The sequence below is a fragment of the Sander vitreus genome, chromosome 1 (assembly GCF_031162955.1).
Source record: "Sander vitreus isolate 19-12246 chromosome 1, sanVit1, whole genome shotgun sequence".
NCBI lineage: Eukaryota > Metazoa > Chordata > Actinopteri > Perciformes > Percidae > Sander > Sander vitreus.
Window position 1 is genome coordinate 6,052,386 of NC_135855.1, and position 16,316 is coordinate 6,068,701.

Consider the following 16,316-nt stretch of genomic DNA (forward strand, 5'->3'; position numbering starts at 1 on the left):
TTTTCAACCTTTTTTGAGCCAAGGTACATTTTTTTCATTGAAAGAAATCACGAGGCACACCACCAACCAAAAATGTTAAACAAATGACACTCTGTAGCCGCCTATATTAACAATATAGTCATTCTCATCAAAGTGTCTTGAATAGGAATCAAATAAACACAAAAATGTATTTTTATCATCTTTTATATTTCTTCTTTCAAATAAAAAGTGCACTTAACATGTCCACTTCAAAAATACAGCTGGAACATGAAGTGCCACAACAATGTGGTCTTAAACCTAAAGAGGTAGTAGAAAACTTCAAAGTGTTTTGCAAACTCAAATTCTGTCCAAAAGCATTCTGTTAGCAGGAATACAGAAAATAATGCTTATTCTGACAGAAGCAATACTATTTGGGAAAGATTTCACTGTTACAATATGAAGAGTTGCATGTACAAAATGTCAATCTCAGTATATTTTACTCAGTGTGAAACCTGTGCCTGTTTGGATGAACACAGAGCTGATATCCTGGCGGGAATTGAAGAAAGACACACACGAAGCTCTTCCTCAACAGCTCTCAGTCTCTCTCTGTTTTTAGTTTTTATAGCAGTCAGGCTTGAGAAGCTCACTTCACACAGATATGTTGTGGAAAATGGGAGCAATGTCAAAATAGCTTTGTTTGCCAGAATGGGGAACTCCTTGGCAGCAGTCAACCAAAAACTGTCCAAAGGTAGATCAGCAAAGCTCAGCTTTAAACCACGATTTTGTCTCAGCTCAGTTAGTTCTTCCTGCTCCTGTAAGTCATGTCCTTTCCAACAACTGCTGAGCTGTATGGGTCCCTAACCCAGTCAAGGCATTCAGTGAAGGCCGAAGAGAAATAAAATGACATCTTCTCCTCAAGAGTTTTTAAATGTTTACTTATTATTTCACACAGTGCAGCAGTGTGAACATTTTGCCATTTCTTGGTGAGTGGGAACATTTCAAGGTTGCCACTTTCCACATGTTGTTGCCAGAGGTGCACCTTTGAGCGGATTCTGTTTATTTTATCCGTACTTGTGAGCAGGTTTTCATTTCGGCCTTGCATTCGTGTGTTCAGTTCATTCAGATGATGAAAAATATCCGCCAGGTAAGCCAGCCTTGCACACCACTCATCACTTGCAAGCAGCTTTGCGTAATCGGACCCCTCATTTGTCAGAAACACTTTGACTTTGAGCAGCTCATACACACGGGCCAGCACCTTGCCGCACGACAACCATCGGACCTCCGTATGAAACAGCAAGGTCTTATGCTCCGCTCCCATTTCCTCACACAAAGATGCAAATATGCGGCTTTTCACAGGTCGTGTCTTTACAAAGTTTACCATGTGCACAACATCATTCAACACAGGGGCTAGGTCTGCTGGTAAAGTCTTGGCCACGAGGGCCTCACGGTGTAAGAAACAGTGCGTAATAATCACATCTGGGTTTCTTTCCTTCACTCTGCTTACAAAGCCTTTGGTGCGCCCGACCATGGCTGCAGCTCCATCAGTGCAGACACTCGTGCAGTTTTCCCACATAAGTCCTCCTTGTTCAAGATATTCTGATGTGACCCGAAAAATTTCCTCTCCTGTTGTCCTTTCTGGCAACGCCTTGCAAAATAGGAAGTTTTCTCTGATTGCGTCTCCATCCACAAAACGCACATTGGCCAAGAGTTGAGCATGTCCACTAATATCAGTACACTCGTCAAGTTGCAACGCAAATTTCTCACTGATACGGATCTTTTCCAAAACCACACTTTCGATGTCTGCAGACATGTCATCAATCTCTCTGGAAATTGTGTTATCTGAGAGAGGGACTTTGGCTATTTCTTTAACCGCTTCAGGTCCAAGCATCTCATTTACAATGGCTTTGCAGGCGGGTAATATTAATGTCTCTGCCACAGTGTGGGACCTTTTTGATTTAGCTACAAGTTCAGCTACGTGGTAGCTAGCTTTAAGGGCTCTCTCATTTACCTTTGTGGTTTTTCTCATAAAAGTTGCCTGTTTCTCCGTGTGTTTACGCAGGCGAACAAAATAGTCTGCATTCTTGTTTTGAAGCGAAGGGTGTTTCGTTTGGAGATGGCGTTTAAGCTTGCTTGGTACCATAGCACTGTTGGATAGCTTTTCACCACATACCAAGCACAACGGAGTCGGTGTCATTGCATCCCCGGTAAAAGTAAATCCAAATGAAATGTAACTCTCACTGTATTGCCTCGAGCTCACCGTATTTGCCTTCTTTTGACCTCCACTCATACTATGGCCTTCATCTGGGTCCGAATTTTGTCCAGGGCCCAGATCGGAGTTAGCATTTTTCCTTTTCAAAAACTTCTCCATCACCGTCATCGTAGTCTTGCTAGCCACAATGCTCTCACCGCTACCTTTCACATTCATGCATTACTAATTCTTTTGTCTTAACGTACAATGCAATTCGCTACCTGCTGCCATCTAGTGATAAGGACTCATTACATGATTGCGCCGCCAGTCACTACTACAGCACAGACACTCGACAATGGCATATTATTTGCAGATAATAATTAATTTGTTTTCAAAAAATGTTTTTAGATCAATTAGGTGAAATTGGATAATTTTCCACGGCACACCTTACGATCTCTCACGGCACACTAGTGTGCCGCGGCACAGTGGTAGAAAAACACTGCCTTAATGTATAAGGGGGGAGAAAAAACTGCTAAGTTAAAAAACATATTGTCATACAAAAACTGCAACTATGGTTTAGAGCCTTATGTGACGAAGACATTCACCAGTTAAATATCTGCCATTAGCTGTACAGGACAGGCAGGTTTACTGGTCTTCCTTCAGAGGAAAGACTTTGTTAGTTATATAATTTTAGGCGAGGCTGAAGACTCTTTTTATGTCTTATTTGAGGATTTTAGGGCTATAATTTTGAGCCTTCTGTCCCTCTTCTCTGATGACTTCTCCTGGTTGGAACCTTTGTGTGTGTGTGTGTGTGTGTGTGTGTGTGTGTGTGTGTGTGTGTGTGTGTGTGTGTGTGTGTGTGTGTGTGTGGATGTGTGTGTGTGGATGTGTGTGTGCAGAGCCAGGCAGAGGAAACAGTTCATTCTCACAGATGTTTCACCACTGTGACTGTATGAAGTTTTGGTGAGTCAATGTGGGCTGCCCTAGCCTATCCCAAAATCGAGCATGGGGCGGGTCAGTGGCATAAAGATTTTTTAAAGAGAACCTGCTTATCCGAAGGCACTGGCTGGGTTAGGGTATTTCGGATCCCGGGGACTTCCCCACGCGTCCAATGACTACACAGTTGAAATGGAAGCCAAAGGCAATGCATGGGCCAGAGAGAGAAAGAGGGGGAATGGGGGAGGAAAGGAGGGGATTTCTGACTGGTTGTAATGAGAAGGGTTCTGAGCCGAGCTAGTGAGGTCAATCTGATTTCTTTTGTGGTTTGCTCTTCTTTTAAAGTTGAGATGATCAAGAATCCTCTTTTGCTGTGTCCTCGTCTTTTAAAGTGGAGTCAAGCAATCCTTGATACTGAAAATTGATTCAGATAACTCAGAACTGATTGAACGTTCTCAGACATCATCAACCAGTGCGTCAGAGAACCATGGATGGCTGGAACACTTCTGTCTGTGCCTCCCCGCTGCCAGCTAGCGCTACAGTTTTAGTAGCTTGGTTCAGATTTATTGAAGAAATATAAATGCGTTCCAAATCCCTGAGACCAATAAAATCAGACCAAACCTGAATCAAAATCAAAGTCCAGCTGCAGATGAATGAAAACCATCTCTCTCCCAACATAAAAGGTTTCCCTGACTCAAGCTGCACAAGTGGCAAACACAATCACAAACAAATCTAAGCGTAAATGGTATCCGGTCAGAGTTGTGCAGCCATGCTAGCAGCTCAGCTCTGAGGCACAGTGGCGCTTTGAGTAGTGGCTGGGTATAGTTCAACATTTTTAACAATACTGGTACAAATACCAAAAAAAAAAAAAAAGATCTTGGTAGAAGCATGCTGCATGCTTATTGGCTCACTGACCCTGATGAGATTAACTCCTGAGGTATTAAAAGTGGGTACTGAATGACGAGGCATTTTTCGATACTCAATACTTAAGAGGCAAGTCGGTCTGTCCCTAAAATGTATTGAATTAGGTACCCAGCCCTAGCTTTGAGCTAAAAGCACCCAGCATGTCTACCATGCCTTTAGGTGGTCTGAACAATCTGCAGCTGAACATACATAACAGCGTTAGCCTAGCCTGCTAGGTAAATATTACGACTCCCTTTGGAGTTTCCTATATCTGCGTCCACGTTGTCAACATAACACCTGTGGCGTTAGTGCTCCTTTTGTACCATCATTTTATTGAATAAAATATTAAGCTTAGCTCCTATGAGATGGGTGGGTTTTTGTTACATTACACACAAAGCTAACTGGCTATAGTTAGCGTGTACGTATGCTAGCGGACATTAGCTAACGTTGCCGAGCCAGCCAGCAATTTCGGCAGTAGTTTCGGCGAGCTAACCACGACAGTATTGTGGCCCACAATCAACCTCTGCTGCTAAAAGCAGTCAACCTGCAGTGATCTTTGAAATGGAGACACACATATTGTGCCTTTTCCCGGAGATCCTGGCCATTCTTTTTTTCTGTCCTGGACTCAAACCTTTTTGGACTCGGTCTTGTATTGGACTCGAACCTCTTTGGACTTGGTCTTGTATTGGACTCAAACCTCTTTGGACTCGGTCTTGACTTGGTCTCGACTAGTCCTGGTCTTGGACTTGTCTTCGACTCGACAAAGGTGGTCATGACTACAGCCCTGATCTGAACTGAAACAATAGCCCTGCAGTCAGTCGCAACATTAAAGCACAAAAGGTTGAATGAGTGGCCGTATTTGATCCAACGCCACATACTGATATTGTTTGTGGAACCAACATGTAGGCGAACAGAAAGCAGAGGATGCTGTTTCATGCTACAGCAGTGACCTGGTGTCTATCTGACCTCAGTAGAATCCACTCAGACATATTCTTTCTGACTGGCACAGTGGCGGTCATGGATGTCTCACCTGTTTGAGGGCCTCCTGTTTGGTCTTGCTGAGCTCCTCATATTTACATTTCCACTGAGCGAGTTCAGCCTCCAGCCTCTCGATGCTCTTACTCAGTGCAAGCTTGTCTCTGGGAAAGACACAACACACATTAGTGGTTCCCAACAGTCAATCATGCCACTCTGGTGCCTGTGTGAGTTACTATAGGAGTCTGCAAATATCTTCAAAATGGATTTTTCACTCTTCCACATTAAGAATCCTTGTGAAGTTCACAACAAAAAAAACAGTCTATCCCAGAAATCACTAGTGCAATGTCAGTCACATAGACAGTGAAATAAATAGACACAGCGACGCCATAGACTTAGAAGCATTTTTCCGGTGATGGCTGAGCGTTGCTGCGCAGCCTCAAACTGAGCTTGATGACGTAGATGTGACGTGAGAAACCTGTCTGAAAGTTGTAAATCTTCCGGTAGCTGTGCCAAGAGAAATCTCAATCATTCAATCTTGCTGAGATGGAGAGCAGAGTAGGAGCTGTCCAGAGCGTAGGAGCAACTTTTGTTAAGTATTATGATTAATTATTTTGCCATTTTGACTGTATGCCTCCACGTCCCCCCGATTGCCTGCGAGCTTCTCCTGACTATACGGTAATTTATCTACAGTGTGACAGAAAGTCGTGTGGTTATGACACAACCGTTAGCCTATTTTTATAAAAACACCTGCTACGGGGCCATAACGTGAGATACAAGGTAATGGAGCCTGTTATACATTGTCGTGTTTCTTTAGAAATATACAATTGACAAATGGAGTCTTTAAACGCTTCAGATGTAAAGTTATTCGCTGTCAAAGTGACGCCAAAATGAATGGCAGTCAATGGAATGCTAGCAGAAGGTGATGGCTCGTTAGCCTATGAAACTCCCCATAGGAGGTACGCTTTCCGGATGCTTGCTTACCCCCTTGGTCAGTCACCATCTACAGCCTTTGATTCTAGAACTGTACACTGCATGCTTGTTGAGCTCTGCTTGTAAATGCTGATAAATAAATGCTGCATGATGCACAGTTCAAAAACACATGGCACATGTGACCGGCCATGCATGGAGAGACAGGCTTTTCCCTATCATTATAAGGCTTAGGCGCCGCACCCAAGCCGCTTTGGGCTCCACCTAAGCCAAATGAATATAAAATCAATCTGAGCTTTAAAACTGTCTCAGATTGAATGATTGGAGTTGGTTTTTCTTTAGCGAGTTATGTCTTCAATTATGTGTTCTAGCTTTTCTTATTCTTATTATTTAAAGGGGTACTCCTCCAGTTTTCGTACTTACATTAAATGTGTGAAGCAGAGGCTGACACGTCCAGATGTTTAGTCCTTGGGTCAACCTACAAAAACACCGGATCCTACATTTCCCACAATGCAAGTAATAGCCTCTTTTTGCGAGTCCCTTCTCTGCCTTGTAAACACCAACGTTTCCACCATGCATCCAGCATGTAACTTAAACACCCTTTATCTAGCACATTTGTAGTTTCCGAGCCCAAGCTGAGATAACCCTGATGACTTTATCACAGTTATTTTGTTAAGGCCAATCCATATAGACATTTTTTTCTAAAAACTGAACTTATAATACTCTCCAACATTACTCTATCAACACTTTGATTAAGCCCTGCCTGCTACTATGGGCAGGGGAAATAAAATCAAACAAATTTATGAATATAAAACAATGCAGATTTGTTTCTTGCATAATTCTCATGCAGCCTACTTATAACTAAACTATATGTGCATTAAATGTCTGCTGTCAGCCTGGTGAAGACCGTTTGGCTCCATACGCATATCTCTATTTATTCTGGCGACGTTTCGGCTTCAGGCCTTCCTGTTGATTTGAAGAAGGCCTGAGGGCCGAAACGTCGACAGAATAAATAGAGATATGCGTATGGAGCCAGATTGTGCGACACTTTGTTCTCATTTGCAACTGTTGTTATGTCCCGCTCTATATCTTTGCTGCAGCCCAGGCAGTTTTGGAGTGTCTTACTCTCTCTCTTTCAGCAGGACTTTCTGGGACTCATCCAGGCGAAGCTGCAGGGCGTTGAGTCTGCTGGAGTCCTCCTCCACCGTGCTAATGTCTTCCCACAGCTGCCTGCTGCGTTCCTGCCGGCTGGGACCGGAGGAGGAACGCGAGGTGATTGCCCAGGCCTCCTGAGTGTCGCCGTCCGGGGCCCGGGAACGCAGGACCGACTCCAGCACCTCCAGGTCCTGACAGAGCAGGGGACAGACACAGGGAGGCAACAATGTGACCAGGGTAGCAGTTTGTTGCTGTAAGGAGCATATGTACTGTATACTGGTATGTTACTGAAACTCAGATAGCACGGTGACGTCACTACAACAAACTCCAACAGGGCCAGAAACACAAGCAGTCTAGTTATTAGTGAGCACAATGCTATCCGTGAATACATTTATTCAATGTATTCATCTTCTCCTTCTTTGGTGGTCGGCAACAGGAGTTTTACCGGCTGTACATCACTGCCACATAACCGTGGATTTGTATTTTTGCAGCAAATGCATAACTGCAATGCATTGTGGGTGATATCCACCTCTGGAGTGACCATCGTTGTTCACTCACTCCCGCAGCCCTCAGAGGGTCGATCTCACCAAGTTCACAGTTTTTCAGACAAATGGAAGAACGCTTTTGATGGCGGCGGGGATTTCCCTCGAGGGCAAGTGCCTAGGGCGTGTTGAACCACTAACGCACATGTGTCAAACTCAAGGCCCGTGGGCCAAATCTGGCCCCTCGGATATTGGACTCCAATGCAGCTAACAGGCTATGATAGCTGCCTCCATCTTGGGCTCTCCGGGTCTCAGTTTCTTCAAAGGTTAGCCCTGTCGAGACAGTTTTGCTGGAATGATCCTTTGAGAAATATTTGCGCGCCCCCCCCCAACATTCCATAACCCCTTACAGATCAGCAGGGATAAAGGCTTCCTTTCAGTTTCAGTCCCCGCAAAATAAAGTCTCAGTCTTCTTCCAAACTACACCCATATATCTCTTATATGGACTCATATGAAGCTCCCTGATTTTGAAGGGGTTGTCAGAAATATGGGCCAATATTTCTCTCTTTCTGTCCTCAGTTTTCCCCTCCGCCCTCTGTTCCTCGCTACAAAGTTGCAAATCAAGCCGTGTCATCCAGCAGACCATCTAAGGTTTCTGCCAACGTGCTGTCACAGCAGAACCCTGAAAACTCTTGGGTGGGTTCTCCTGACCAAACATTTTCACATCTCGTTTTATTTAATGGCCTTAACAGAAATTAAATTGGAAATGTAGAGCTTTCTCCTCCTCGCCACATAGTAAATCTGTCTGCTTTGGCACTGCGACAGTAAAAAAATCGTAATGTTTCCCCACCCTATGTCCTTCACGGCATGGGCCAGATGTAAAAATGGGAGGCCTCCGTCTCCCACAGGCTCCATTATGCCGCGTGGTTTCTTTAAGATAATATTCATGCGGCCTTTAAGAGTTCCTCATAAACATTTCATTCTGTGACTGAGAGTTGTAAAGATATCTGTGGCTGAAAAAGTCAACCATGATGGACCCTGTGAGAGAATTGTATTTTAGTGGCAGTTAGTAGTGATTAGAACGTACCACAAGATCAGGCTGATACGGAGTGTCGCTGTAAATGAGGGACATCCGGTGGAATTTACGGGGGGGTAAACGGAGCAATCCCGGAAGCGAAATGTCGTGCATACAACTAGTTTAACCCAGACCAAAAACCTGTTTTCTGCAAACAACAAAGCGCAGTTGCTCCGTCTATGTTCTTTCTTTCTCTGTGAAAAGAGGCTGCCTTCAAGTCTAATCAGAAATGTCGAGATCTATCAAAAACTGTGAAATATAATAATATAATATCAACTTGTGCTACATTGGGGAGTTAAAGAACACAACAGGATGTCACATAAATGGGCCGATTAAGTGATACCGAACTGCTTTTTCTAGTCTAATTGGGCCTTTAAAGGTCCCATGGCATGAAAATGTCACTTTATGATGTTTTTTAAACACTAATGTGAGTTCCCCCAGCCTGCCTATGGTCCCCCAGTGGCTAGAAATGGCGATAGATAGAAAGATAGAAAATGAAAAGCTCAGATGGGCCGATCTGGAATCTCCTCCTTATGTTGTCATAAGGGGAAAGGTTACCTCCCCTTTCTCTGCTTTGCCCGCCCAGAGAATTTGGCCCGCCCATGAGAAAGAGAGAGACATCATGGCTTGAAAACAAGCGAAGCATGGCAGTTGGTCAAGGCCACACCTTTTCACATTTACTAAGGTTTGGATTATTTTCAAATCTGTGGTTTAAATATTTTCTGCACGCTTTTGGGATGATGATGATGATGATGATGATACAAAGCCTTACAATGTTTGAAAAGTGCATTGAGGTCAATCTACAAACAAGGCTGTTTCCCCCAATTTCGATGCTGGCATTACAGGTAATCCCCAACAGAGGGAGCCGGTGTGTAACAGATATTAGTAAGCCAAACCATCCTGTGCCACATGTGGAAGTACTCAGTGTGTGTGTGTGTGTGTGTGAGAGCCAGAACAATGGACGGAGACAGGAAATGAGGCTCTGCTGTGTGTGGGTACCAGTTAGCCACAATATCATGGTTTCTGTGCAACGCTACAGCCTCAATGTGTATTTCTATCTGTCTGTGTGTCTGTGTGTGTGTGTGTGTGTGTGTGTGTGTGTGTGTGTTACCATGGAAACCCCCCCCTGAGCCTAGCTGAAGGTCAAGTCTGACAGGCAGTGTCAGTGACAGTGATCTTTATTGGCTGCTGCTTTAGTCTCGCATTGCCTGACCTACAGTATCTCCACAGCGTCGTGTCACCACACACACGTTCTCTGGGTTGTTTGCATTTCTTTAAACCAATCACAATCGTCTTGGGCGGCGCTAAGTTCCGGAAGCTGCAACGGTGGCTGTGCAAAATAGTCTCAGGAAGGAACTTGTTATGGTGGAACATTTGCACCTGCAAAAGAAAACGCCACATACAATATTAAATGAAGTTAACTGTTCACACAATACAGTAACGTGAGCGATTTAAATTAGCTGGATACGCGGTTAAACCTCATTTGCTTTTACCAGTGTATCGCCGTGCGCACTTTGTTGCAGGCAGCTGCAGCCAGAGCCGTGACATTTCCCCGCCATGCCTCCGTATTTCACATTACCCTCGCTAGCTCACTGCAGACGATAGGCAATGCTTTCTTTTCATAACCGGTGGGCCAACATGCTAGCACGTCCCAGTTAGAGACTAAATGCTGTAAACATATTCTTTGTAAATCTTAAAAAGGTCCAGTGTGTAACGTGTTTAGTTTAGTTAATTATCAAAATCTGTTGCCCCATTCACAAACTTGTCCTTTTTCATGAATATTTACCACCACCATCAATTCCAAGTATTCCTTTTGGATTTTTAAATTTTACATTTGCATTCGCATGAACTGGGGTAGACGCTCCATATTCATGCGCCATCTTGAAATATGTTAGCCGGTAAGGGATATACAGGACGTACTGCTCCGCCTTTCGCGTTTTCGCTGTCACATGATAAACTCACAGGTGCTGCTAATGCTGCTAATGGGTATCGTGGCTTCCCGGCCCCCGGCAAGTTTGAAGAAGGAAACATGGAGGACCACACGTATTCAAAATCCAAATTTCAGGAACAGGAGTAAACTTTTTCTTCGCCCACAAAAAGAAAAAGGAGATTGAAAAGAGCAAGAGACCGCCTTTTTGAAGCGTGAAGGCTACCATAGCTGTAATACATACTTTGAACTGCGTGGTGCGAGAGAGTTGATTGCGATATATATGATCTCAATGCTAGATGGGAGAAATTCCTACGCATTCCCTGAAAGAACCAAGCAGGCCTGCCTTGTTGCGCAATCCAAATGTTCTATAAGAGTTGCCATTTTCAGCATGTAGCTTGCAAGCTCAAAATTTGTTGTTGGTTCCCGTAGTGAAGGGATTTTGTGTGTGTGGTGACATAGTAGACAACTGCCAAGAAACAGAGGGGCAGAGTAAATGGAAAACATAGGAGGTCACAGCAGTCAGATGGGACAACAGAATGCTACTGTAACTGCTGCTACTTCTACTGGGAAAACCACTACTGCTGTGACTATCATTTCTTCTGAAATTTTTTATTTTGATGACATCTTTTTTGATTGTTTGCACATCTAGAGGAGAAGTTCAGGGGAGTGGTGCTCCCTCATCTCATGTTAGGAAAAGCTCCTTATTTGTGTTCATTCCAAATTGCGTACTGAAAATACAATGTGGAAAATCAGTCATCAGATTCCCGTGCAGGAAACGGGAAACATCACTGCCTCTATTGCTGCCACAAGAAAGTTTTGAAAAACTATGAGGGTAAAAAAAAACGAAATACAAGCAATGAACTGCCTGGGAGTTTGTGCAACAGCTGACTGTTTCCTCAGTCCCTCCTTCTCTTTTCTTTCTCTCTTCCTCCGTGAAATGAGGCTGCTTTCAAGTGCAGTCGGAAAACATCAAGATCTAAAAAAAATTTAAATTGGACGGAAAAAAGTAATTGTGAAATATAAAGTCTACTTGTGCTACATTGGGGGTTAAAGAACACAACAGGACGTCACACAAATGGGCCGTTTAAGTGACACTCCCACCATCGCACAACCCTGTGGCCAATCGCCGGATCGCCATTTGGTGATGTGAAAGCAGCATGTGGTGTGATGACAGACCATTATACTATACTATGCACTATAATGGCTTTTTTTGTGGCTGGGAGTAGGGGTCAAACTTTTGTTTCACCCAAAAAATATTCAGTGAAGGGAACAGCAGTTGATTTACTCTTTGCTCTGAGCTGTGTCTGCTTCCAGCGAGCACTACCAATCAGATTGTTAGGGTGGCCTGTATGTAGCCGCTGACATTTACTGCTGTGAGTGCACCGAGACTGGAAAAGTGGGTCGCACAAAAGTGTGATTTTGAAAGATACAAGTGTGGGGGACATCAGGCCCTTGCCGGTGGCAATGACGCTTAAAAGCAATTATCAAAAACAAAATGGGATCCCAAATGATTTACACCTGACCAAAGGGACAGACCCCCCACCAGCTGTTGGACAAAACTAATTTGGGGCATCAAGCTGCTGATGTTCAACTCACGTCTGGATCAACGGAAATACATTTTCAGGATAAAGTCTTGACATCTGGCGCTTGATGCCCCTCACCTTCTGCTCTCCGTGTGTCGCTGTTCTCAAACTCTGTTCGCTACGGGAAATAACAACAACCTTCGAGCTAGGAAGCTACACGCTGAAAATGTCAAGTTTTGAAGAAAATGTGGTTGGTGCAACAAGGCAGGCCTGCTTGGTTCTTCCGGGGAATGATTGTAAAGATTTACAAAGAATAGGTTTACGGCATTTCCTCTCTAACTGGGACGTTTTGGGACCGATTGGTGGGAATTGCTGTGGACGAAGTACACACAGAGATACACTGGTAAGAGCTAATAAGGATTAACCATGTATCCAGCTAATTTAAGTAGCTCACGTTACTGTATTGTGTGAACAGTTAACTTCATTTAATATTGTATGTGGGGTTTTCTTTTGTGGGGTGCAAATGTTCCACCGAAACAACTTCTTTCCTGAGACTATTTTGCAAAGCCACCGTCGCTGCGTCCGGAAGCTTAGCGCAGCCTAAGACGATTCTGATTGGTTTAAAGAAATGCAAACAACTCAGAGCCTTTATTTTTCTCCAATCCCAGAATGTATCTGTGGTGTAGCTAGACCTTCCTCCACAGCACTGTGGAGACAGAGCTGGCAATGCAAGACTAACCCACAATAATGCTGTGCCTTAAAGACTTACTAAAAAATCTAAATATGACATAGGTAATGATAGGTTTTTTGTTTTTTTTAAATATGACGTGAGGGAACCACACAACGTACTGTTGAGTAAGGTTATGTTGTAGGGCTGGACTTTTCAGTAATTGGAGTTCCAGAAGTTCCTGCTTCACTTTGGCTCTCTGTATCTTCAGAATAAAAAAGGCCTCCCCAGAGTGTTTTAGAGTGGTTGAAGGCTGAAACATGACCCATGATGGTGCTTAATGCTATTATGCTAACATCCCACACCAGATTAAAATCTTCTCACGAGTGTCTCGTGTGTCAGCGTGAAGGAGGATGAGCGAAGCAGCAGGTCAGCTCTGTGTTTAGAAAGCACTAGATAGGCTTTAGGTTCGGGACGGAACATACTGACAGAGAAGAAGTACTGCAGCATCACTGAGACCTCAGGGAGATGCATGCATGATATGAGAAAGTGTGTGCGCACCTGGGTAGGGTCTCTTAAATAGGACACGGACACGGACACACACACACACACACACACACACACACACACACACACACTTTTGGTGAGCGATCTACCAGCAGCCAGTCTGGCCTACATCCACTGATGCTCGGGTCTCATTGTCCATACACTGTAGCAGCAGACGATGGCATGAGCACACTGATAATAGGCAAACGTCAGCAGCACAGAACACAACCGACATGCCTATTAAACATTAAGACTAGAAAAAAATCAAATATCATGATATTTTGGATGAAATACATCAATGTCGATATTGCGGCGCTATTGTAGGGTTGACTATAGGGCTGGAAAAATTATGGAAAAAAATATAATCACAATTATTTCGGTCAAAATTGAAATCACGATAATTTAACGCGATTACTCGTTGACTTCTGGAACGATGTTGCAATTATTGAACTTAAAAAAACAGTGGAAAAAGTTAAATAAATCAACAGTAAAAAAAAATGAATATAATAATAATAATAATAATAATAATAATAACAATAATAATAGGTTTTCTCGATTATTCTGTTTTTGTGATCATTGGGAGCCAAAATCGTAATCACGATTACATTTTGATTAATTGCACAGCCCTAGTTCTATTGTTGCTTTCACAAAATACTAACACAATGAGAGTTTTGATAAATAATCATCAGTAATGTGGATACAATGACTAAGTGGGTAAGGGCAAATAATACAAGAGTTAGTAAGTCTAGGGCGCCCGGATAGCACAGTTGGTAGAGCGGGCACCCATATATAGAGGTTTGCTTCTCGACGCAGCGGGCCACGGGTTCGACTCCGACCTGCGGCCCTTTGCTGCATGTCATCCCCCCCCTTTCATGTCTTCAGCTGTCCTATCCAAATAAAGGCTAAAAATGCCCAAAAACATAATCTTAAAAAAAAAAAGAGTTAGAGTAAGTCTGGTAAGTTTATAAAATGACATCACTTTACTGTAATGCAGCCTGAAAAACCGGGAAAAGACAACACTTTACTTCACAATTTAAGAGGATATCTAGCCTCATATGTCGATATATTGCCCAGCCCTACATCAAACAAAAAAATTAAAAAGTCAGCTGAACCTGCTATTCATAGGATCTAGAACAGCAACTTTTTTCATTATTGATTGGTCTGTCAATCTTTTTTTTTTTTTTGACTAACCTTTAGTTTCCAAAACGTCCACAAAAAAACAAACATTGAATCACCATGACACTAGGTGAACAAAAATAAATGTACAGCGCAGACTCACCTTCTGTTGAGACATTTTTTGTCTGTCCAAGTCCACGTCCCTCACCGGCTCTGGCTCTGGAGACCCCGGGGGTCCCTCCCCCACCCGGTTCACCCCGTCCAGCTTCCCGTCGGCGTGGACCTGAGAGGAGGAGGCGGGGGAGGAGGGAGGTATGGATGGAGAGGAGGAGGAGGAGGAGGCGCCACCGCGAGGGTGTGCCGGGGAGGAGGAGGACGGAGAAGTGGCCAACGGAGGAGGAGCGTCGGCGGTGTGGCCACCGTGGAGACGCAGCGTCTCCAGCCGCAGCGTCTCGTTCTCGGAGGCCAGTTCCTGCCGCTCGCGCCGAACACTGGTCAGCTCCTTGGTGAGGGTGTCCAGCCGCTGCCTCAGCTGGCGGACCTCGTCGCGCGCGCGGTTACGCTCGGCGCGGACCTGCCAGACGATACAAGGTAAATGAATCAGCCCCGAGCCTTTTGGTTTCTCGCGTTATAAATTTTTTTTTTAAATTATTATTCTCGGAAATTTGCTTATAATTAATATTAGGCACTTTATTTTGCATATTACAGTTAAGTTAGTCTCGCTTTGCCAGACCTTAAGGCCTGGACACACAGAGCCGACGGCCAAACGTTGGCAAAAAAGGCAGTTGGGCTGATCAGTCTCCCCACATTGGTCAAAAAAGTGCCTCGGAACGCACCAAAGCGACAAGACGTAATACCACTCCATAACAGCAGGCGGCGCTAATCTGTACTGTCGCCCAAAAATGAAAACCAACAGCTGATTGGACGAACGCGTCACGTGGGTCTTGTTTCTCCGGAAATTCAAAGACAGACTGTCGTGGTGGCTTGTTCAGAATACGATCTCATATTGTACTAAAATAGTGTTTTCTGAAAACATTTTAAGCGAGAAACAGGCCGTGCAGTTGCTGAATCTGTCTTCATTTCAGATCGACAAAGGTCAGTTTAAAAGATTTTCGTCAGATTTTGAGATAGTCACACTCATTCCGCTCCCCGTTTCCGGGTCAGCACTCTACCAATCAGATGGGTCATTTGAGTCCGACTGCCGGCAGGGCCCGCCCCACCGATTATACATGTCAAATCGGCCAAAATGAAGGACGATGCCCCCTCGGACGGACGGCAGCACGGAACACCCCGAACAGACTCGAGTCACCGACCTCGCCAGACTGTCCAACGGCCGATTATCGGCTTTGTGTGTCCGGGCCTTTAGTGCAACCTTATGTCAGACTGATAATTTAGAGCAGTAGGTTTACAACTGTGGGTTATTACATCTGAAGTCAAATGTATTCTGTCAATTTTAACTTAAAACACATAAACACACATCAATGCAATGAAGTAAAGAAAAGTGAGTGAAAACACTAAAAAAACCTTCAAAATAATGCACATGACTTAAATAAATCTGGCACAATTTTGCTGATTGGGAATGATGAAAGTCTGTGCGTGAACAGATAGATCTTAAGCCATCGCTATATACAGAGTTTCTGCAGGTTTCACCGAGTCAAACTTAAGACTTTTTAAGACCTTTTTAAGATTGTTATGAATGACAATTAAGACCTTTATCACAACCTCAATTGAGCCCTAACTTCAGTTTTTTTTCAAGCCAAGTATCACTAAACGTGCACTTCCCCCTTAGCTGAAGAATAAAATCCGCCTGTGGTACAATCCGAAATTGACTCGCGCCAATAACACGAAAGCTGATTGGCTGCAATATAATTTGCATGTTGTTCTCATTTGTAGTCCTAATACAGCGAAATAAAATGAGCATTAGAGTTAGCC

General features: G+C 43.9%; 1 protein-coding gene across 1 annotated transcript in view; it reads right to left on the minus strand.

The window, feature by feature from the left end:
* The window catches only part of ccdc102a (coiled-coil domain containing 102A), a 51,477-nt gene that overhangs the window by 34,591 nt on the left and 570 nt on the right, over positions 1–16,316 (minus strand). Inside the window, exons 2-4 of the mRNA XM_078254402.1 lie at positions 14,548–14,958; positions 7,016–7,236; positions 5,016–5,124 (exon numbers count right to left, since the gene is read on the minus strand). Coding sequence (XP_078110528.1) covers positions 5,016–5,124; positions 7,016–7,236; positions 14,548–14,958 — 741 coding nt within the window. The remainder of the gene's footprint in view (positions 1–5,015; positions 5,125–7,015; positions 7,237–14,547; positions 14,959–16,316) is intronic.